The sequence below is a fragment of the Accipiter gentilis genome, chromosome 16 (genome assembly GCF_929443795.1).
Source record: "Accipiter gentilis chromosome 16, bAccGen1.1, whole genome shotgun sequence".
Lineage (NCBI taxonomy): Eukaryota > Metazoa > Chordata > Aves > Accipitriformes > Accipitridae > Astur > Astur gentilis.
The window spans coordinates 25,210,346-25,232,798 of NC_064895.1; the positions used below are offsets into that span (position 1 = coordinate 25,210,346).

At 34.6% G+C, this 22,453-nt stretch overlaps 2 protein-coding genes across 5 annotated transcripts in view; one reads left to right on the forward strand and one right to left on the reverse strand.

Annotated features, from left to right (window-relative positions):
• The window catches only part of RUNX2 (RUNX family transcription factor 2), a 223,182-nt gene extending 219,299 nt beyond the window's left edge, over positions 1-3,883 (reverse strand). For 2 of the 4 annotated variants that reach the window (XM_049819336.1, XM_049819338.1), the window contains exon 1: positions 3,443-3,616. In XM_049819336.1, the coding sequence (XP_049675293.1) occupies positions 3,443-3,500 (58 nt within the window). In that variant the 5' untranslated portion in view covers positions 3,501-3,616. Of the gene's footprint in view, positions 1-3,442; positions 3,617-3,771 lie in introns of those variants that run through there. The other 2 variants (XM_049819337.1, XM_049819340.1) reach the window with 2 other exon arrangements.
• Positions 1-22,453, forward strand: part of SUPT3H (SPT3 homolog, SAGA and STAGA complex component) — a 281,477-nt gene that overhangs the window by 42,064 nt on the left and 216,960 nt on the right. The window lies entirely within an intron of this gene.

A 22,453-nucleotide genomic window follows, 5' to 3' on the forward strand; every position in this document is an offset into this window, starting at 1 on the left:
GCCTAGGAATCCTATAAGTGGTATAGTGCAATTCTGTGTGGTTTAGGGGTTTCATATACCGAAAGCCTTAGTGAGAAGCTTACAGCTTGCTTAATGCGCATAAGAATAGTCATTCTTGCGTAGTTTTCACTATTATTTTTTAAGTCCTAGTATTTTGAATTATATTTTACAGAAAGGGTAGTAATTTCCTGAGATTTTTCTTAACATTAACAATTATATGAGTATGTTAAACAGAGCTGGAACATAGGGAAAATTTCTGCTTTATATACATAGCTATTCAAAAAGGATCTGTTTCTCTCTTATCAATATCTTAACTGAAATGAAAAACTAAGATTAAAAAACAAAAACAGATGAGAATTGAAATCTACAAAAGGTTTGCTTTTTTTGAGAATAAATGAGAAGATACTGAGGAGTGTTTTAATGTAAGCAGGGTAAACTTTTTGTTGTTAACTTGAACACTTTCATTTAGATTTACCATGTCTGTCTATTGGGATCAGCTTCCAAAAGTTACATGTGAAATAATTGATTAAATTATCAGCCAAATTTTGGTCTGTTTTACTTTCTTTGGTGGAATCCTCTTATAAAGATGAACAGAAAGTATTTGAAAATGCCTTTTTTTTTTTAAAATTGTAACAGTTGTGGGAGTCATTTCAAAAGTATTTCATTCTCTAAAATACCTTGTATAAACAATATTTACCAAATTTTCTAATAAATATGCATTTTGGTTTTTTTTTGCATAGTGTTTATTTTGAGCCTTTTTTTTCTTTAAATGATATAGATGTGAATATAATATCCTTTGCTGATTGAAATGAATGCACTTATATTAAAAAGCTTAAGAAGGTTTACGTAGGCATGATGCAGTCAAAACCTGTGTATAACTAGCATAAAGTAGAAATACTCTGGATATAAAACATAGCATCTAGTTAATTCAATTCTACTAAATTGTAGAGGAATATATGTGTTTGCGTTAGTTAGGAAAGGTTCCTTCCCCTTCACTACTCTAGTTTTTCCCTTTCACATGAGGTCAAAAACACGTAGACAAAAATAAGTGAAATAAGGATTTTCAGAAATGTCGTTAATGGCATAGATTAGCAACCGTGCGAGTTAACCAATATAGCGCTGTTTTCATTCCCTATTATTACTCGTCATTACATTTCATCAGTTAATTCTTGGAGAAACATAATTAAATTCAACAGTCCTGAGAGGAATAAGGTGGAGATGGGAGTAGAAGGAGATACAGACAGTACGGAAAGGAGGAAGAGATCGTGCGTTCTGCCATGCTGCTGCGCTGTTGCTAGGACGTGGCAAATTCATGAGTAACCTGGGTCTTCTGGCTTTTGTTCTTTTTAAAATATACTCTCTTGTCTTTTTATAAAGGTGGGTTTTTTTAGTTTTGTTTTTAGCTGAAGATATATTGCTTACATATTGATAGAGTTGATGAGATTTTGTAGTTCCTTGCATCCATTGTTCATGTCCAAAGCGAAATTTGTGTACCCAAGTCTACTTAGTAAAGTTTGGGGAAAAGTATTATTCCTGTTACAGTCCTTCTCACTCGCTTTAGGAATGATCAAAAGTAGATGAATTAAGCAGTCAGCACTCCATGTTTTGATAATTTTAGCCAACTAAATTTCTTCTAATCTCTTCTGGAAGTAAAAGCAAAAGAAAGTCCCTATACATGTAAACTGTATTTCCTGTTGTAAACACTGGGATAATGTGGTCTGGCTACGCTTCTGCTGTGCTTCATTAAGACAGCAGTTTCAGTGGAAAAGCTGCTTACCAGTTTTGCATTAGTATTTCAGCTCAGCATTCAGTGTCTACTAGCTACGTGACCAGCCACAGGTTATGTTATCTCTTCTGCTATCTGTAGATCAGAAATGAAACTGGTGTCTCTTCTAGAAGAAGCTATTCATTTTTTTTCCTACACACGGTCTTATAGCTTATTCATGTGTTTAACTGGGAACCAGTCAAAGCGTGTGAAGTAGGAGGGGTAAAAGGAACTCCAGTCATCAGTTCATTACAATAGAAGTTTAATCGGGATGTATATACTGAAAATGGTTCTAGCATTGTTGTTTTTCTTAGAAGGGGGGCAAGGGAGGAAAAGAAATAGGTTTAGCTACGGTCCCAACATAGTTTCGACATGATGGACACCATTAAGAAAATCTTGTAAGTTTTTAGAATTTTTTTTCTTGATCTTTCAGAATTTTCACTAATTCTTCCTGATCTGTCTCAGTAAAAGATGCTTTGAAAAAAAATTTGAATATACTTCTTACTACTCATCAAAGATGACTAGAGCACAGCATTTCCAACATGCTTTAAAATATAACTTTACTTGCAGCTAAATCACTTAAAGTCATATTCAGTTTTATTTATCATTTTGTGAGTGAGGTGCTCTGTACTGATTTTGAGACTGTATCTGAGAGGAAGAAGCTTTTCAAAGTAAGCAATGATAGAGGTGCAATTTTATAGCATATTTATGATTTTTATGGGCATGTATGTATGCAGTGCATATATATAATTACCTCAGTACACATATATGATTTCTTAAAGGAATCTGTGTTTACAGTTCAGAACATTGAAGTAAATATTTGGCAGTGCTCTTCTACAGAGTTTTTTAAGTCCCACTTTCAATTAAAGCTTAAATTCATCAGCATGTTAAATCATGTATTTTTTATTTCATAGCTTAATGTTTTTATGCATGAACGTTTTGCCTTGTTCGTAATAAGTGTAACGAGGAGAATTTGCTTTTACAAATGAATATATTATCAAACGTGCTTTGCTGTGAAATGAGGGCAACAAAGGACTAGAGAACTGCAGATTTACACTGATAACTTCATCTGATAAATATGCTTTAAAATAAGGTGTCTGGGGCAATTATGGATAGGATAGGCTGCTATGTGCTACATGCTACTCATTTTCATCAGGTTTTGAGAGCAAGCAGTCTTAAATCATATAAGTTAAGTTTCTGTACAATATCTTTTGTTAACCAGTCATGGTGGATACATCTAAGAGTGTTACGCTTCACACCAGAGTTCTGAATAAGATATTCTGTGCTGTTGTTGATTAACTCACTGAATACTTTATCTTTTTACCTAACATAATTTTAAACATTATACTAGACCCCATCAGACTCTTCCAAATTTCTGTAGCTACACCTTGAGCCAGGTGACAGCTGAGCACACCTGCTGTCAAACACTAAGGACTAAGCCACCGACTCCGTTTAGCTTAGCTTGTCAGCTAACAAATTTGTTCATAAATCTGCAGAAGTTCTTTAGGACTCCCCCCCCCCCCCCCCTCCCGCACCCCCCCCTCAAACCAGGTATGCTATTTTAACACCCTAACATCCCATCAGCAAGTTTTTGCTTAGAGGGCTATAACCAGCATTGTTAAAAGTAAGAAAACTCCCGACAACGGAAAACAGAAGCTCAAATATTGCAGTACTTACCCCAAAAGAAGTTTTGCTGACATGGTGTCACTGAACTGAACAGGCTGTTTGATGCCATAGTCCCTCTCGGTTCACGCAGAGCTTTCACCTTCTGGTGTAAATACTTCTTGGATCCTCAAACTGAAAACACAAACCATAGCCAAACCTTGTTTTAGTTTTACAGTGTTCCTGGATTGCATAGACTCTATAGTTGGTTTTTTCCCTGTCAAAAAATTGTGTAGCACTGGTAACATGTGAAAAGCAAGGAAACAAAACAAAAAAAAAAGAGAATGAGCAAATATTTGAAGGACCTACTATTACTGCATAGACTGTGGTTAGAGAGCACTTACTGACTCTGTTGGTCTCAGTGGCTGGTAGTGACCTGCGGAGATTAACCATTTAAAAACCAGAGACTTCTTTGCTGTCCTCCTGGAGAAAGTTTGCACCGCACTTGTGGTTCTGTGGTTGTTTGTGAGGCGAATGAAGCATTCACACAATCCAAAAAAGCAAAAGCTTTAAAACTCCTTTTTTTTGCAAGCACTGTTACTGGAGCGAGCGAGTCATGTGGCTGTGACATCAGAGGACTCCAAGTAGGACTGCCTACACTGTGGCTTTTTCTTTCTCTCTCCCCTTTTTTTTTCCTTTTCTTTTTTTTTTCCCCCTTTTTTTTTTATTTTTTTTTTATTTTGACAAAAGGCCCGTGGTAAGGCTCTTCCTGGCATCCAGAAGGATATAGCTTTTTAATTTTTGTGACTCATGAGGATTTGGAGAGAGTACAAAATGCTGTAAGAGCCCAAACTTCTGTACAGTTAAAGCATATGGACAGCAGAACTTTATTTGTACTCTCAGTTCAGGTTCCCCCCACTCTTCTTCCCCCCTCCTTTTTTTTTTCCTTTCTTTTTTTTTTTTTCCCTCCCCTTCCCTCTCCCTACTTCATTATTGTGTCTGTGGAAAAGTGAGCAAAATTGGCAAAAGTGGCTGTGTGAAATTCTGAACAACAGTGATGATTTACAATAATTTACATCTTTGGATTGTATCACGATCTTGGGTCTGCTTCATATTTGCTGGGTGGCTGGATTCCTTCTGTTTTACTTTTTCTCCTTGTCTTCCTATACTTGTGAATCTGTAACTCATTGTAAGAAACTTTACCTTTCTTAAGGTCTAGTAGCAGACTGCTTGTTGGGGTTGTGTTTTTTACTGTAATTGGCTGTCACAGAAGTGTTAGTCTGGGGATTCCTTTGCAAATCTTAAATCATGTCTGCCTTGCTTTACATGCCTTCAAAACTACTTGGCAGTTTTATGTAATGCAAATTAAGGGCAATTATTTTTCTTTTATATTTGGGGCAAAATATGTCATTTGGATATCATAACTAGTTGTATACTGCAGCCTAAGTGATGCTTTTGAATACTGGTATTGCTAGGATTTATGTAGACGTTGCATAACAGAATGAACTGTGAGAGTTGGGAGGTTTTGATTGTGCTTACACTAATTGCTTATTATAGTTTCACTGTTTAAGAGAAATAGAACAGTCTTAGACTTTTGGGGAGACTATAAATAACTTTATTCACCAGTTAATGTTAACACTTAGTTTTAAAATGAAACATAAATTTGATGCATATGTAAGATTTAAATACTTAATATCATATGTGTGCATGTGTGTATAATACTTTTTATATACTTAACATATTGTAACTTTGACTTTGATTGTGTAATATAAGCCTTTACTGTACCAGTACGGAGTGGGTTAACAAAAGCAGTATTTTTTTGTTTATAATAGAAGCTTTGAAATAAATTGCAAAATGCTGTGTGTAGTAAGGAATAATGTGCACAGACAGTGTGTATTAGTAGCCTTGATTTGCTCACTCAGATTCAGAACAAAATTGGAAACATCTTTGAGAAAGTATCTTATTTTTTGCCTCTTTGGACATTATGTCTAGAACTTTTCTTATTAGCCTGATTGTATCACAGATGTACTGTATTTTTTTTAGTTTAGCTGAGTGATTTTTAAATTTTTTTCTTTGTCATATATGTTTTTGGGAGCAGAAGAATTGTGTAAAACATTTTCTAGATATTGTTCAACTTTTATTTGTAAAATAAAATACATATCTTTGAAGCTGCCATCCTTCCTTTTTTATTTTTCTGTTTGTCCTCAGCTTTCCCAGTAAGAAGTTGGCTAGGAGTGATGTGAGATGAATAGCTGGAGGTGTGGATAGAGAGCAGGTTCTCTGTTTTGCAAGGATGGAGAGAAAATGGGAAAGGAGATTTCAGTAAAAATTACAGATTGTGGTTTTATTTTTTTACATATTTATCAAAGCAACAGAAAACCCTCTTCATAAAAACTACTTTCATAATAATATTTATTGTAAGATAAGTGGCATTGTTCCTAATTCAGTACTTGGAAAGTTATTAGATTTTGCCAAATTTATAGAATTCTAGCATAAAAAGAAAAAGAAGTGTTCTGCAAATCACTTGTCTCATAAAAGGAAGGGTGATACTTAATTCTCCTAATGATGGATTGCTTTTATTTCTTTATATTTTCACAGTATGGTTAGGAACATCAATGGAAAAAAGAGTATAAAAATGATGGAAAGAATGGTAATCTTTTCTTATAAACAAAATATGTTTGTGTGCATTACAGTTTTAATCAACTTTTGATGCAGCAAAAGCCTATGGGGGTTGCTGCCTCCGTTATTTGTGGAACTCTTAATTGTAAGCACAAATGTTTCTTCAACTACAGTTATGCATTGAAGATATTTATCAACTTCTATTTGATGGTAGGTAGATCCACTATTTTTTTATAGTAGGTAACTCATGTCTTGATCTTAAGTACTTATTTTCATTCTTATGAACGCAGTTGTTTGATTTTTTTTAAGTTTTTTTTTTTAATTCCAGAATTTATTCTTAGTCACATCTTTAATATTAGAATATTGAACTTCCTACAAAGTCTGAATTTTAAAATTTATTGCATTGAAATACTGTGCTCAGGCTTTCTCTGGAATGGCTTTTTAATTCTTTCACTTATGTACATAAAGTTAGAGAAAACTTTGTTACTGTGTTTTGATATGATAACTTTATAGGATTTCTTTTTTACTGTACATACTTTTTCACCTGTGCTGTCAAGATCAAGACCACTATAGTGAAGTCTTCATCTAGTAAGACAAAATCTATTAAAAGCAGAAAAACAAGTAGTTTAACTGAGTAATCTAGATGTAGTCTGCAGAAACTGACAGTGAAAAAAATGCTAGGTTTTTTAGTATAGAGACATTATAAAGCTGAACTCTATGCAGACCTTATTCCTGTGAAAATGATGGCTTCTTTCAGTATAGTTTGCACTTCTAATGAAGCAGATGCATGAATCCTGAAAATCCACTGTATAAACTAGTGTCTTGATTGCAGACTTATACTTGACAGCCTTTTGTTTAAAAGGTAGATCTACAAAATTCGAAGTTAACTTACATGTTCCATAGGGGATGCTTTAAGTCACAATTACACTTACAAAGGAAGTTTTATGCTAAGGAATTTCTATGGTAAACTATGAGCTTGATCTTTGACGACAAATGAAATCTTATTTAAAGTCAATTGTAATACAACACTAAGAGATAATTACATCTTTCACTTTTTTTGAAATGTGTTTTGAAACTTTTAAGCCATGCTTTATTTCCAAACATTTTGCCTTATGCCACTCAAAGTTCATACAGTATATAAACAGTATGATACCCTGTTGAAAGTTTATTTGTACTTAAATGTTTGTTTCTGTGCTACAACTGGAGAGATATAAATATTCTGCTTAAGCAGTATGATGAGAAATGTGTTAAATTCCACTTACAAGTTTTACAATATATACTATAACAAGATGCTGATTTTTATAATAAAGTCCTAATGCAGTTTCCTCACATGCAGGTATTAACTGTAGGTGTTATTAACGTATCTGTTTCCACTAGAGCAAGATTTTTGTTTGTTTGTTTTTGTTGTTTGTTTTAAGGAGTGAAGTCTCTCTCCTTGAATCTGTTTTTTGTAACTTGGAAGTAATGATAATTTTTAGAGGGATAGTACTGTGTTTTCTGATGGTTCTTAGCTAACATATTTAATGTACTGTTTGATTTAAAATATTTGCACATTTTATGCAAGTTTTGTTGCTAGATTTGGTTGACTTGTAGACTTCTAATTTCCAACATCTCTGCAACAGCTTCAAGTATGCTGATATCACATATATACTAATCTGTTAAAGCAAAAGTTAAAGCTGCCTGTTAACCTTGGTGTTACAATTTTTAAAATTATTTTAGCAGTCCTTAATTTTAAAGTGCTACTTATTGGTGTCTGCAAAGAGTAGCATTGAAAATCTGAGTTTTACTGCTGCATTTTTATGACGTTCTGTTCTCTACCTTATAATCTTTTTCTAAGTAAGATATGGTTTGAGGTAGACAGTGCCTGGGACCACTAAGCGTATAGAGGGGAAAAAAAAATGCTGTTACATTTCTAGTGTAAACAAATGTTGTCTGTTTTCTGTACAGTGGAATCAGGCTACTGAAGATCAAATTAAACCTTAAACTGAACTGTTACTTAAATTAAAAGGATGGTCATCTTCTGTTAACCTGTGAGTACCTCATATAATAGCAAGTAGTAATAAATTGTTTTCATTCATCTTGAGTTGCCAGCTCTCTCAGTTCTTCATAAAATAGAAAAGATATTCTCCAGTGAAATAATCTAACCCCTGATCAGGCTTTGAATAAGGGTCTACATCTTAATGGTCAAATATGTCTCATCTTGATATTCTTGGTGCTCAGACATTTTTTCTGACAAGTGTTAATTTTCTTGTGTTCCTCAGATACATACCTTGTAGATGGTACAGTAATTGAGAAAAAAGCCCTTTTGATTAGATGCACGCATTCTAAACAGTCAATATATGCTGTTTAAGATCATCCTAACCTTCTAGCTATTTTCTCCTGTCTGTTTTTTTCTTTTTTTTTTTTTTAAAGTCAACTTGCAGAAAATATGGGAAACTTGTCTCATATAACAGCTGAGGATGTGGCTAGGTTAAGGCAGGAAACTGCTACCCACAATGCAATGTTACATACACTACCACTTAATAAAATTTATTTCAAACATGCTACTGACAAAACCAAAGAAAAATAATATCCTAACTATGCTAGTTAGTACACTAAATATATCTAGGGAAAAGTGAAAGTAATCTCTCTAGAGCCTTTCTTCCTTCTAGGATACAATGCTACCAGTAGTTAAAGCAGAGCAGATCTCGGTAGTTAAAAGCAGTGACCTATTTTTAGAAAATACTCACGTTGCTCTGGAAATTAATGATTATATGCTTTTTAATGACAGTTGAAGTTATTTTATATAGACAGAATTCAGATAAGCTTTCTCCTTAGATTTTTATGGTTGTCAAAATATCCTCTTACGTAGTTTTAAAACTGGCAGCTTTTCTTGCTTCATCCCATTTTCACTGAGTCTTACCTTTACGGTAGCCAAGCAGCCTTTTACCTCTCCTTCCCACTTAAACTATTTGTAGCTGGTGTGAAAATATTTTCCATCTCGCTTGTGGGAAAGGATCTGAGAAGAGGAAAGTTCATCTTCGTAGATTATGTGAAGATTTAAGGGTTCTAGTGTTTTATTTGATTGCCTGCAATGTGAAGAGTATAATAATTTCTGAGGAGTAAATAAATTTAGGTAAATTCTAAGGTAAATTTAATAGACTTGAATCTTCTGTGATTGTTTCCAAATATCAGACAGAGATACGTATGAAGTCACTGATCGTGCTCTGCCGTAAAAGTCCTGAAAGTCTTGTTCTAGATATGCTTTTGTTTCTGTTTGGTTTTAAATGCACGTATATTAAGGGTGATCCTCTCACAGAACGTTTTTGAAGCATTGCCTCTATAGTTAGAGAACACTTATCAAGAACAGCTGCTGTAGTGCTGTGGATCCTATCCATGGACTCATGGTGGTCTGCTGAACAACGTTCTTCAAGTTTGACAGGTGAGACAGAGACTCTCCAGTGCCACTGCTTTTGGATGAATCTAGCTGTGGTTGGAGAAAGTGCATCTTGCCAAAATATATGGGTAAGACCACACACAGTCTTTAAAATAGTTATTGTAAGCTTATTTTTAGGCAATATATGTCTTGACAGTTCTTTTATTTGCATGCCAGTTTCACTGCTGCTTATAGATTTTTCATTTATTTTAGTAATGGCAATTGCAGATTTAGATCTATGTTTGTAAAGCTTTTGCACAACATTTACACTGGAAAAATACAGAGTTGCTACTTTCAAACTTCAGTCAAGATTAGAGGACAGATTTTAAAAAATATTAAAGCAGAGTATTCACGCTCTTCAGATTTGGTGTCAGTGTTTTTATATTAAACCCCATTTTCAGGGGCATAGTTCAGCAATAAAAATTTGCTTTTGCTTTTAAAATTATACCAGTTTCAGTAGCTTCTATGCTTGTATAAGTTTGCAGCAATGTAGATTTAAGACATGAAATTAGTTCAGTAAGTAATAAAAACGAAATGTTTTTTTTTAAATTGCGTAGTTATTAAATACTGAATTTAGAATCTGTATTTGATTTATGTTATAACTCCTAGACAGTATTTTTCATGTGTATTTTAATGTGTAGAATATTCTTTGCGTTCTAAGTGTCTGCTTCAACAGTTGGCTCCATAACGTGTGTTTAAAATATTGTATGTTTAACTGACAGTATAGAAAGGGGTTGCACCCTGTAGAATTTCTGAGTAAACAATACCCATTTGGTAACTTTCAGAACCGATGTTTTTTAAATACCCCAAGAGAAATTAAATATAATACTGAAATGGAATATCATAAACCATTCATTGGGTAGGGATGCTTTAAAGTTATAGATTCATAATGACATGCTTTTTTCCCTGCTTCTGTATTTTCCAGATTATCTTGCATAAATAATGCATGACTGTTTCTCACAAAACTTTACTCACTTTTTATTACTTAACATTGCATAGTACCGTTGTTTATAGCAGCGAACTTTACAGACAATTAAGGAAATAGTCACTGCCCTGAGGAGTATACAATTAAATACATGCAGCTAGCCATTTAGAGAAAAGTATGAAAAAGAGGGAGGGGAAAAACCCCATATAATGAACTGTAATAAAAGAGTGATTTGAAGAACTTCATGGAGAAGGGAGAGTAGTTCCTTTTAATTTTATTATTAACTTTCTCCACATATTCTAGTATGAAGAGTGTGAGTTATTTGTGTGCAATGGGCTGGTCTTGTTATCTGCTTGAACTTGAGCGTGATGCCTGATCATCACAGTTGCTTCTCTGTATTTTTTGAAAACCCCCAACCCTGTAACATTTCTGTATGCAATGAACGCAAGCTGAAATATTTCTGTGCTGTTTATGACATTTTCAGAAGTTTGAGATCCTCAGTCTGTAAACAGGTTTTTTTTTTAGAAAAAAAATAGTAAAATGAGGTAGTTTCATCCTTTCACCCATTTATGTCTCCATGTCGTTTTTAATTTCTTTTTAAAGTATTTAGTACCTGGATCTACTTCTTTTCCACAGCTTGTCAACAGTCCAAGCTCTCCTTTGTAATTAAAAATGTATTGTGGTTTTTTGTTGGAGAAGAGATCTGAAGATCATTCATGAGAAAAAGAGTTGAAAAGAGGATGAGAGGAGATTGGAAGGAATAAAATTGGAAGGAGGAGAGTTAAAAAGAAAATCTTGTTGTTTTTTAATGAGTTTCTTTTTTAACAGTATGGTTCCCATTTTGTAGAGAAGGAATACTGAAAGTGAGGAGAAATGAAGACACTGAAACAGAATGAAGAACAAAAACATGCACCCCTTTTCATGGCATACGTAGGAGAAAATTGCCCTCCAATCTCCCAGGCAAAATGAAACTCGGTTTGTTCCGAAATAGCCAGTTCGGGTACTGGAAGCAGCCTAGCTGTGTTGAGTGAAGTGTTGAGCTCATTTAGAGTGAATTAGGCTGTCTCTGCATAGCAGTGAAAATGGCCTGTATAGGTATGCCTAAAGAATAAGAGAAGAGGACCAAACTTAAGTGTGGTTGGGAAGAGTATGGGAGATGTTTGTATTAAATTTCCAATGTGCGATGTGTTCTGTGCTGGAGAGTTGGTTGGTTGATTTTTCACATCTGGAGGAGAAAGCAGGCAGTATTTATAGATAGTCCATTCACCGATGTTCAGATAAGCAGGTGTCAGTTCTTAAGATTTTTTTTTTATCATGCTCTGACTGCTTAACTGAATGAATAGTGGTACTGAAGAAAAAAAAAATACAAAAATGAATTACAATCATTTCTTCCACTCACACCTCCTCCTCTGACCTTCCAACCCCAAAAGTGAGGAAGCAGGGCTGGGGCTTTTCTGTTGTGTGTTTTTTGTTTGTTTGTTTGGGGTTTTTTTTGTTTGTGTTTTTTTTTTTTTTTTTTTTTTTTTTCCAGAGAGACTCTGTGGTTTGGTTGCCAGAATCCAGACCTATAACTTCTGAGATAAATAATGCAAGCTTTGAGGAAATGTTCTGTGTGGATAAGACCGTATCTATGCTATTTGTTTTTTAATACTTAGATATTTCATTACTTTAACCATTTATTTCTGTCCTGTTTACATGGGTAAATAATAATCTGTTCTAAGAAGATACACCATTGCGTATACTCATTAGCTGCATGAGGGAAGTATCTAGTAAGCACCCAAACCAGTTAGCTATGTGGAATATTGACGGTTGGGTAAACAGGGTGCTTTTAAGTTGGAGACCCAGCCTGTAACCGAAGTCAATTGTTATGTTTCCATTTTAAGAGCAAATGCAGGTTCTGGGTCTGCCACTTGACTGTATGTACTGTCAGGGGTCAAAGGTGCTAAGCAGGATGAAATTCTGCGGTATGGCATAAAAAGATGATGGTGGACAGCCTAAAGACTATTGAGTATTGCCTGCTGATTGCAACATCTATGAGGCCAGGTTATAGAAATGAATTGGCACTTAGTACTCAAATTGCTTTTGGAACTGTACAGCCAAATTCCTTGTTAGTGATTGGAATAGGAGTATGTTAGCACAGGAGCACTAAAAACCAGTTTTGTTGGAAAATTTGGCAGCATAGTCACAAATTAATCCAGGCTGAAAAATAGAGTGTTCCCTAGTATTTTCTAAATCCCCTTTCTGAGAGCATTCTGCTTCTGGAGTGGTGTTTTGGAGTTGTTCTGGGCCTGAAAAGACTCGGACTCAAGGTTATCACTCTGAAAATTTGTTCAAGGATCAAACAAATCTCTGTTTCACGTACTTGCCTGTTAAAGAGCATGTTGATTCGCTAATATTTGTGTGAAGTAATATAATTTCTTTGTACTTTATAAGCTTGGTATTTTAAAGAAAGCTGTATTTTAGGGGTGTGGGATCTACATTGTAGATTAAGTCCTATAACATTTACTTTGTGCTAAAATCCATTAGATGAGGTCAGTTACAAGAGTTACATCCTCTGTGACGTTCGTTTCCTTTGGATTTCATACTCTGTAATCGTGCTGCCAGAGCAGGTTCTTGTAGCTGGGCTTCTCCATGTGCTTGGGGAACCCTTGGGGATGTACAGATTGATGCTACCAGACCATTTTGTAAGATCAAGCAGTGCTCTGGGAACTTTGCTGCTTTGCCAAAAACCCCAATGCTAAAGGAAAGGTGGCTTTTGTGAGCCAGAGTTCGTTCTCATGGCACGGACTTTACGGTTGGGGCCCTCAGAAATAACTGTATTCTCTATAAAGTGTAAAATGAGCTAAACTTTATCTTTCACATTTTGTGCCTTTACATCTGTATAGGTGGAGTTTATCTTTTCCTATTTTAGGAAGAAACTTCAGTAACTGTTGGGGTTTGGGAATAAGGCAGAATATGAAGAATATGCAATTTTATTTTGCCATCTTTATCCTGCTCATTCTGTAAGATTTGTAATTGTCCTTTTCTTCAAAGTCTTTTTTTATTATTTTTATTTTTTATGAAAATCTAAACGTTTTCTTGCTTTTTAAGTCCAGTTTTGCCCAGTGTGGGTTTGAAGTAGCTCTGCAGCAGAATGTTTATATTTCAGTTTCAGGAAAAATGATACCAGTCTGTTCAGAAATGGGGTATTTGCAGTAGTAAGTGGCATCTTTACAAGCTAAACATAATGATCAAAGAGTTGAAGAAATAACAAATTTAGTTGTCTTTTGGACAAAATTACAATGGAATAGCATTTGGTTTGTCATTTAGCTTCAGTATGATTTATTTTTCTTCTCTTTTAATTGAAGAACAAATCCAATTCATAACTGAATGCAATTCAATCTTCTCATTTTCTAATGTGGGTGGAAAATATCTGTTTTATCTGTGTATAGGAGCTACAGTAATTCAAGCTTACTTTTCCTTATGAATAACTGAAATAAACTGAACGACTCAGACATTCATTACATGACAGTGTTATGCCCAGACACATTTTTAGAATTCATGAATTTTACAGAACACTAATTCTTTGAGCACTTTTCTTTTCAACTCTCATTAGTAACTATTTCTAGATTGGATATATGACAGATATGCAGCTAAAATGATAAAGATTTTCTACAAGATTGCCTTCTAATTTAGAGGTGAAATCTGAAGAACTTGCAAATAGAACTATTCCCAACTGATAGTTTGGGTTTTTTTGTTTTGTCCCCCACCCCGTTCCCCGTCACCCCCTTAAATCTGTGCTCCTCTGCTAAAAAAAGTAAGTTTAGCTGATCTCTACACTGGAAGAATAAGTTGATGAAACTGGCTATGATTCTTACTACTAGCTATGCTAGAATTAAGGTTTCCAGTGATCCTTAGTACAGCCCCATTGTATGTGGTACATTATAATAGTGTTAATTGATGGCTTTTTTTTTTCATCCCTAGAACTCCTGACTCATTCTTTGCATGGAATGAATACTGCTCACTTCAGAGTGTTATTCAGTGATTTTCTTTTTACCACTCGTTACTCATTAGATGGCTGTCTGCCATCTTTCCTGCACAGTATTCAAACTCTACTATGAAGAATTACTAACTTTCATGTGCTCTTTTGTGGCATGTCACACTATGAGAGTACTTAACAAATATTAATTTTTTTTCTTCACAGTACTCTTGGGAGAAATACATTATTCTCTATATCAGATACATAGTTTAGTGGAGGTACAGAGAGAATAAAATTTAAAAAAATAAAAACCAAATTAAACCCCAAACTTCTCAGTCACTGTACAGTACACAACTAGGGTGTACTTTTTGTGAAAGTGCTTAGCTTTATCTAGACATCTTTAAGTTTAAACAACTCATTTTTCCGGTGATGGGTGTATGAGCTTTTACAAATCAAATACCATGGTTTAAACAAGGAATGTATAATTATTGGTCACTTCCTGAAAGGGACCGTGGTTAGATGGAGTGTTGTTCTGATCTAGTATGATGTTTCTTTATTCTTGTACATAGATGAGCTTCATTGTACGTGTTCTTCAAACATAAAATTAACAATTTGGAACTCAGCATGTCTACTTTTATGATCAAGACCATATGCAACTTTTTATAGGTTCCAGTGGGTAGCTTCATGGAGACCAAATGGTTTCATGACAACACTGGAAGTAATAGATTGAGGCTATGAGTCTCCTTCAGCTGAATACCAGAATCTTCTTGTGACCTAAACTCCAGACACATTGGCCATGTAGGTTGTTGGATAACTTGCAGGTGGCTCACAGGTAGATGACGACAATGTTCTTTGTGGTCCCCTGCAGTGTAAAACAGGGCAAGGTGTGAGGTAAGCTGATGGGTCCCGAGATGATGTTTCCATCTGAATGGTTTGTGTCTTGCTTAAAAAAAAAAAATAAAAAATTAAGGATCTGATTATTTCAGCAGCTTTCATGCCAACACTGACATCTTGATTTGACATATTTCATGTACAGGAGTTGTGTTTGAACTAAGCTGTACGCAGATCAAGAATCAAAAAGATGCTTCACTGTTTAGGACACTGAAGTACTGTCAAGAGGCATGGATTCATTTTACCAGTCTTACTTTGAGATGTTTGATTAAGAAACTCAAAAGTATTTGGTTTAGTGAGGAGTATTTAAAATAACTCTTAGGGACTCTGGTGTAATTTTTTTTTTTTCATTTGCAAGTTACTGATCTGTGAATTTGAGGTGGGGAGTGGCTGAAATATTAAGGACAGAAAATTCTATAAACAACAAAGCCACTCTTTCTCTTGAGGCCGTGGAAAGATCATTATACATTGTATCCACCTTTTTTCTTTTTTGCATTTCTTTTGATGGCTGTATAGAAGTCTGTACAGCATAATTCTTCTTTTACAGAATTCTCATATTTCTATGGAAATAGAGAGAACCAAGAAAATAAGGAGAAGAATGTTTCTTACGTCTTCTGTATTATTGCTTTTCAGTTTGTTAACACACAGGGTATTTGTTAATGGAACTTGCTGTGTTTTATGTTTTCAGATATTAATTATTAGCTTCTTCCATCCTCCTTCACACTTGTTTAGGAGGTAAACAAGTTAATTTCTGTTTTACAAGTACATAAGGGAGACAGACCAATTCTGGGTCTGAATTTGGGAGTTGGTAGTACCTGTTCCAAAATAAGTACTAGACTTGCTGTTGAAAATACATGGTTGTTTTCAGCTCTTAACGTGCTTGCAGTCTTATTTAGTTCATTATTATACTATCTCTACTTTAGTTAAAGATGAAAAAATATGAAAATATGTTGGTAGAAACAGGTCTTATGTAGCATTGTTAAATAAAGTTCTTTATTAGATGTCTAAACATAGGATCTTAGAAGTTTCAATCCAGGCTTTGACCAGTGGGTTTTTGTTGGCTTTGGGCTAGTTACTTGAACTTGGCTTGCATCTGTGTTGGCTTGATTAATTCCTTTCATTTACCATAAAATGGGATTGATTATGCTGAAGTTATTGCAATTTTATGGAGGTAAAAAAAAAAACCTGTAAAAAAGCAGAGAGAATGCTGTAGTGGCAAAGGGCTGTAGTCTGGTGCTTGAGAGGTGAGTTTAGCTATGGGGCTGAACCACAGACTTCTCTTTGAACCTTCAGGAAGTTAGGTAAATTGTTCTCTCCTTCAGTTTGTTGTCTGTAAAATGGGAATGATAGGGTGGATTTTTGTTGTGTTTTTTTTTTTTTCTTAAGTCAGTAAATTTAATTTATGTCATTTGATGTTCAGATACCAATGGTGAAGGTCATAGGAGTATCAACGTTAAGACTGAGTTTGTTTTCAATAGAGTTTTTAGTTCCTTGTACCTCTGAGAAAGAGAAGACTGCCTGATATTTTACTATAAAAGTGAAGATTTACACTACTTAAATAGTTGAAGTGCTAAGTAATATTTTGGGGTTGTTTTTTTTTTTTTTGACTTTGTCTACCAGTCAGCATTGTAGAATATTTGTTTAGTAGAGTATTAGCATCTTTCAATTGATTAACTCCCTTGATGGAATCTCCTACAAGTTTTCTGATGCCAGCTTTTGTGATGCATTTCTTCCCACTATCAAAGTCAATATCCTGGCAACCGCTCGAGTTAGGCAAAGAAATTGCTGGTGACTATGGTACCTCCATATATGTAGATTTATGTTGCTACTGAGCCTGTAACTAGGGATTTTTATTTTTTTTTTTTTAATTCAAGGAGGGTACAGGACATAAACAAGTGTTATACTTAATCTTATCTATTAAACATCACCATGGAGTCATCAGAGTACAGTCATTGCCTATCCCTTGTGCTTTTCTCAGTATAACTTACTGCTTTGGTGTTTTTTTTTTTTTTTAAAATAAAAATCAGGGCACTTACAAATCTTCTGTAAAACTAGACATTTCAACTGAGATCAACATTTTGTTGTTCAAAACAGGATAACAGCTGTGACTTTGTAAGCTACTGTTAGTGGTTTTTAGAAGCTAATTTGTCAGCTAGCTGGCACGCTGAGCTCATTTGCCGAAAGAAGTTGATGTCATCTCCCATATCATTCTTTGTCAAAGCTCAGCGTCTCTTTTTCTTTAACCAGTGATTCTCAAATAGAACGTTACAGAACGGGGCTGTTTGCCAGTGGCATTAGTTTTCTGTTTGTGTAACTTCAATTTAGATCACTCATGGCTTAACACAAAATGCAGTTGTCATGTGAAAGTTGATTACCCTTTTTTGTATCTATTCATGATATGTAGCTCCTTTTTCTGTGCTTTGACTAAAAATATGTCAAGAGCAGAAATGTTTATTGTTTTCAAGTATTGCTACTTAATTTATTCAAACAGTTTTCAGTGTAGTTTATTATTGCTTGTTCTGCAGATAGCACAAAATAAGGATTTATGTAATGACTATAGTTATTGATTAAAAATAAGGTTTCTTGGAAGAATGAATGAATATCTAAAATCAGTGATTATCAATTAAATGTCAATACTGCACATTGTTTCAACACAAAATTATTTATAATTTCTGTTGAAGATCTTGTCGAAAAAGGAACTGCAAAACTGCATGTTTTCATTCTGTCTTACTACTAGGAAGTAAGTAATTGCAACATTGGCATGGAATTTGGTGGAACCCCAGTAGTTTTAATCTTTTTAGTAAATTGCTTAGTGGCTTTTTGGTAGCTTCAGTGTCTCCGTAGCTTTACAAAGTGTTATGGGATATAAAGAAGAGATCCTTTTACAAGATACCAGCGAAATAAAAGATGAGAAATTAAGGGTAGGAATAGTTTATTTTCACACTAGGGCAAAGTTACTTGTGAGATCTACCAAGGATCTTGGAGAAGCAAGAAAGCTTGCTGATGGCAGAGTTAGAGTACTGAATCAAATGCTGATTTTTGTAGAGCCACCCGACGATTTCACAGAATTGAGTGGGTGATAAAACAGGTTTATCAGCAATGGATTTCACCTAAAGTCATGTGCATAAGCAGACCTGAAATGCTGTTTATTTTCACAGAAAAAGAGATCTCAGATTCACAATGGATAGCTCTCAAAGCTTAGTAGTTGAGGCTTAGTGGTTGTAAAAAATGGATCAGATTTTAAAAGAATTGAGAATATATGAGGAAAACAGTGTTACTAGTAGTTCTGCTGTTGTGCTCACCCTACAATAAAAACAATATTCTAGAATTAGAAAAGAATTGAATGAATTCTGTACAAGGAGATGCTGAACTGGCAGGGTGCTAAAGCCTGGAAAGAGACAACTGGGAGGGGAATGTGATAGAAATCTAGAATTATGAGCAATGTAGAGAAAGTGAATGGGAACAATTATTTCCCTTTTTCATAACAAAAACTAGGGGCACCTAATTAAATTATCAGATGGCAGGCTCGAAATGAACACAAGGAAGTAGTTTTTTAACAGTGTATAATTAAATTGTTGAATTCATAAATTCATTGCCACAAGGTACTGTAGAAGCCAAAAATTATAGTAGCTTAAAAAAGAATAAGAGAAGATCATGGAGGTGAAGTTTATCTATAGCTATAAAACACAGTTGTCTAGTCATAACCTTAGGCTAAACTTCAGGTCTGTTGGAGAGAAAACCAGGGAGGGGCTTTCCCTGAGAATTCAGTACTGGCCTTTATAGAAGTACTTGATCTCTGTACAGATCCCTATTCTGAAGGTTTTGTGTATAGATAGACTGATAACAGTATCTAGATTATAGTGCTACATACTGTGTAACAGTGTATTACTACAGGGAAAAAAGTCACCAAACTTCAAGGACCTGATGTTAGTGTATAAATGAATAAATAACCAGGGTGAAATTAGGATGCAGAAACTTAAGAACTTTAATTGCTTCTGCTTTTGAAGGTAAATAGGCTGTACTTCTGTAGAAGTATTTTCAAAAGCCTATAGCCCTCAGTAGTATTAATTTGATTTGTAATTTATTGGTCATCCAAATGTTAATATTTCACTGTGAATTTTTAAAACAATAAGGTATTTTCCACTTTCGTTTTATCAGGGTAGTAAATCTGAGGATTTTCAGGATTCCCTCCTGCCCCCATGTAAATGTCATCTTTATTTTGTTAACACTTTTAAGCCTGGTTCTTTGAATAATGGTATTTTGTGCTCCAGTTGTTGATCTTCTTAATGACCTTGCCTGGTCTTTCTTGAAGAATTGGCCTACTGAAAGCCGCATGACTACCCTCAGTAGTTGTGTGTATTATAAAAGTGAGGCTTCAAATGGGAAAGGGATTACCACTTAAAGTCTGGAAAACACTGGTTGTAATAATCTGCACCTTAGTCTTATAGTCCTTTTCTGAAGGAAATGGCCCAATTGAAATCTATGTGAATACCCATGGTATTAAGCCTACTAAAATTCTATTAACTTCTCTAAAATGACTGACTTCTGGGAGACATTCACTTGTGTATTTACTATTATCCTGCTTTATTTCCTAAAAGCATGCTTTGATGAAACCCTTTGGGCATAAATTTGGTTCCATTTCATCCTTAGGTATGAACAAAATTAAGCCTTAAGGTGTTCTTCATAATAAAAAGCTTCAGTAAAGTTTCAAAATGTAACTTTGTAGATAATTTATAATAACTCCGAACATGATAGGCAAAATAGACTAAAACCGTAATGTGTGTATCTGTTATTAAACACTTACTTGAGACTTCTTTTTATTTCAGTTTTGAATCCAGCATTTATCATCTTAAATTTCAACCACGCTTTTATATATGCCTGCGGGTGAACTTTATACATCTTTTTATAGATTAGAAACACAAAATGTTATCACACTGCCATCTGGACTGATTTATCCTTATATCATCACAGATTTATGATGATTATATTCAAACACTTAATGTTTTCTTTTTCAAACATTTCAACACAGTAGACTAGTAAATCAAAACTTCCTTTTGAAAGATTGATTGGTGCAAATGTATCTAATCACATCCGAAGTATATTCAGAACTCTATTCAAAAGCGTTGATACCGTGTTTTTGGATTACAGAAGGACCACACATATTGTAAGTGGTTCTTTAATGGTTGCATAAAACTCAGTCCTGTTTTCACTGAATCCTGATTATTTCCAGAGGTAGTAGGTAAAAATTTCTAACTTCCCCTTCCTCTTTCTCATCCATTAAAGAGTTTTGTGAGGTGGCAGTTTTGTGGCCTGACTGTTGATTTCCGCATTGCCATGTGATTATTTAAAAGGCTACGCTTCTACCAATGTGATAACAAGGTAGTTGAACTGCTTCTCCTATCTATATTTCTTAGATTTAAAACAGAGTATCTGTAGTAAGGCATGCTTAACTGTAGACTACTTTCTCCCCCTCCTGCCGGCAACCCACCCACCCCCCATCCCCAAAAAACTTCTTAGGGTGATCTGTTGATTTTTTTCAAGTGACACTGAAAATTCAGGCCAGCAATTGCCAAATATATTTTTATATTATGAGACATTACTTTACAGGGCTGGATGTCAAGATGAAATTTTTGTTGTATGACAACCTTTTGGGGGACAGCCAACGCAGTGTACATTCATGCTTATCTGTATATTCGGTGAAAGTAGAGTGGCATTACAGTGTGACTGAGGAGGACATTTGAGGTGAAATTATTCTCTTTCTTGTTTAAAAAGAAAATAACATTTATTTCGATGCATAGACTTTATGCACCTTTTAAGTGTCTGACATTACTGTTAATAGTATAAGGCTAATAAAACAAAAAAACAAAACCAAAAAAAACCCCAAACCCAACAACCACCCCAAACACAACCTTCTCTTAAATAGCAAATTCATTTTGATTTTGCCAGAATGCTGTTACTTTTTAAAAATTTCATTAATTGTAGCAGTGTGAATATTTTGAAAGCATGTAAAACTAAAAAACACTGTAGCCAGATGTGCTTGCTAATCTCTTGAAAAGCCTGCAATATGGGTTGAGCAGGACAAGTAGCATAATACGGGGACGTGTGACATCATTAGTAGTTTCAAGTAAGTATCATGCAAATATAAATAAGGGGTGGGATTTCTTTGTATGTTTGGTTTTTTTCAGAATAGCAAGAGAATAGCTTTGTTAAAATGTAAAAAAAATTGTTTAATCAGGAGGTATTTATGGCTTGTTATAACAAACCCATATTGAGTCTCTTGTTCACATATTTCAGTATTTTGTCTATAGCAGTGGACAGAATTAGTTACTTAAGAGGAAAGTGTAAGAATTGTGAAAGAGGGCAGCTGTGCAATAGCCTGCTTATATGCGGGAAAGAAAACCCCAACCATCAGTTAGTGATATAACTTTGTGAAATACAAGCGTATTTCACAAAGTTATATGTAACAGGAATTCAGGAATTCTTTAATTCAGCTTGAGGTATTGTGTTGTATGATGGCCATCACCACATCTTTTAGAGAAAGATGAAAGAAACTTTGCACTAGATATATGGGATAATCAGCTTTCCAAGAAGGTCTCATTGTAATCCTTAATACCGAGATAAAATTTTAAACCTCAGATTCTGACATTTATATTTCTTCCAAAACATGTTTGAATACTAGCTTTCAAGGATCCAAGATGTGTTTGAGTACTAACAGATAATTGTTGTCCATGTAAGCATTCAGTTGTAAAACCATTGAAAAATTATTCAGTTAACTTATTTTTCTTGATAATAGAGTCCTACTTTTCTCTTGTCCAGAAGCTCCAGCTCTAGTCTTTACTGGTTGGATTTGGCGAGGGAAGTGGATCACAGCTGATTTAAGTCTTTTTTGTTTACACAACAGTTTATTTTTACAAAACTTCTGTATCACTATTACCCCTTTGCTCATTGGCCCATTTCAGCAAAATTTGACAAAATTAAGAGGGTTGGGGGTGGTAGACAGCTGTTCAGGGCAATTGCGTAAGTGCTCTTTCTGAATACTATAAGCAGTGCTGGAGAGGGATACTGAGACATCGGTGAGTTCATCTTCCTTTTTTAAGTAGCAACTGTACTTACCCACACTTGTAAGTGTGGATACTACAGTTGTAAGGCAGGTTAGTGGAAATTTTAGTCTCCCATTTAGCCTTTTCTAAGGCTGCCCTTTGCTTATCTTTCCATCTTGCTAACTTGTCCTCAACATCATCAACTGCAAATGAGTTATATAATGTAAATATGTTCTGT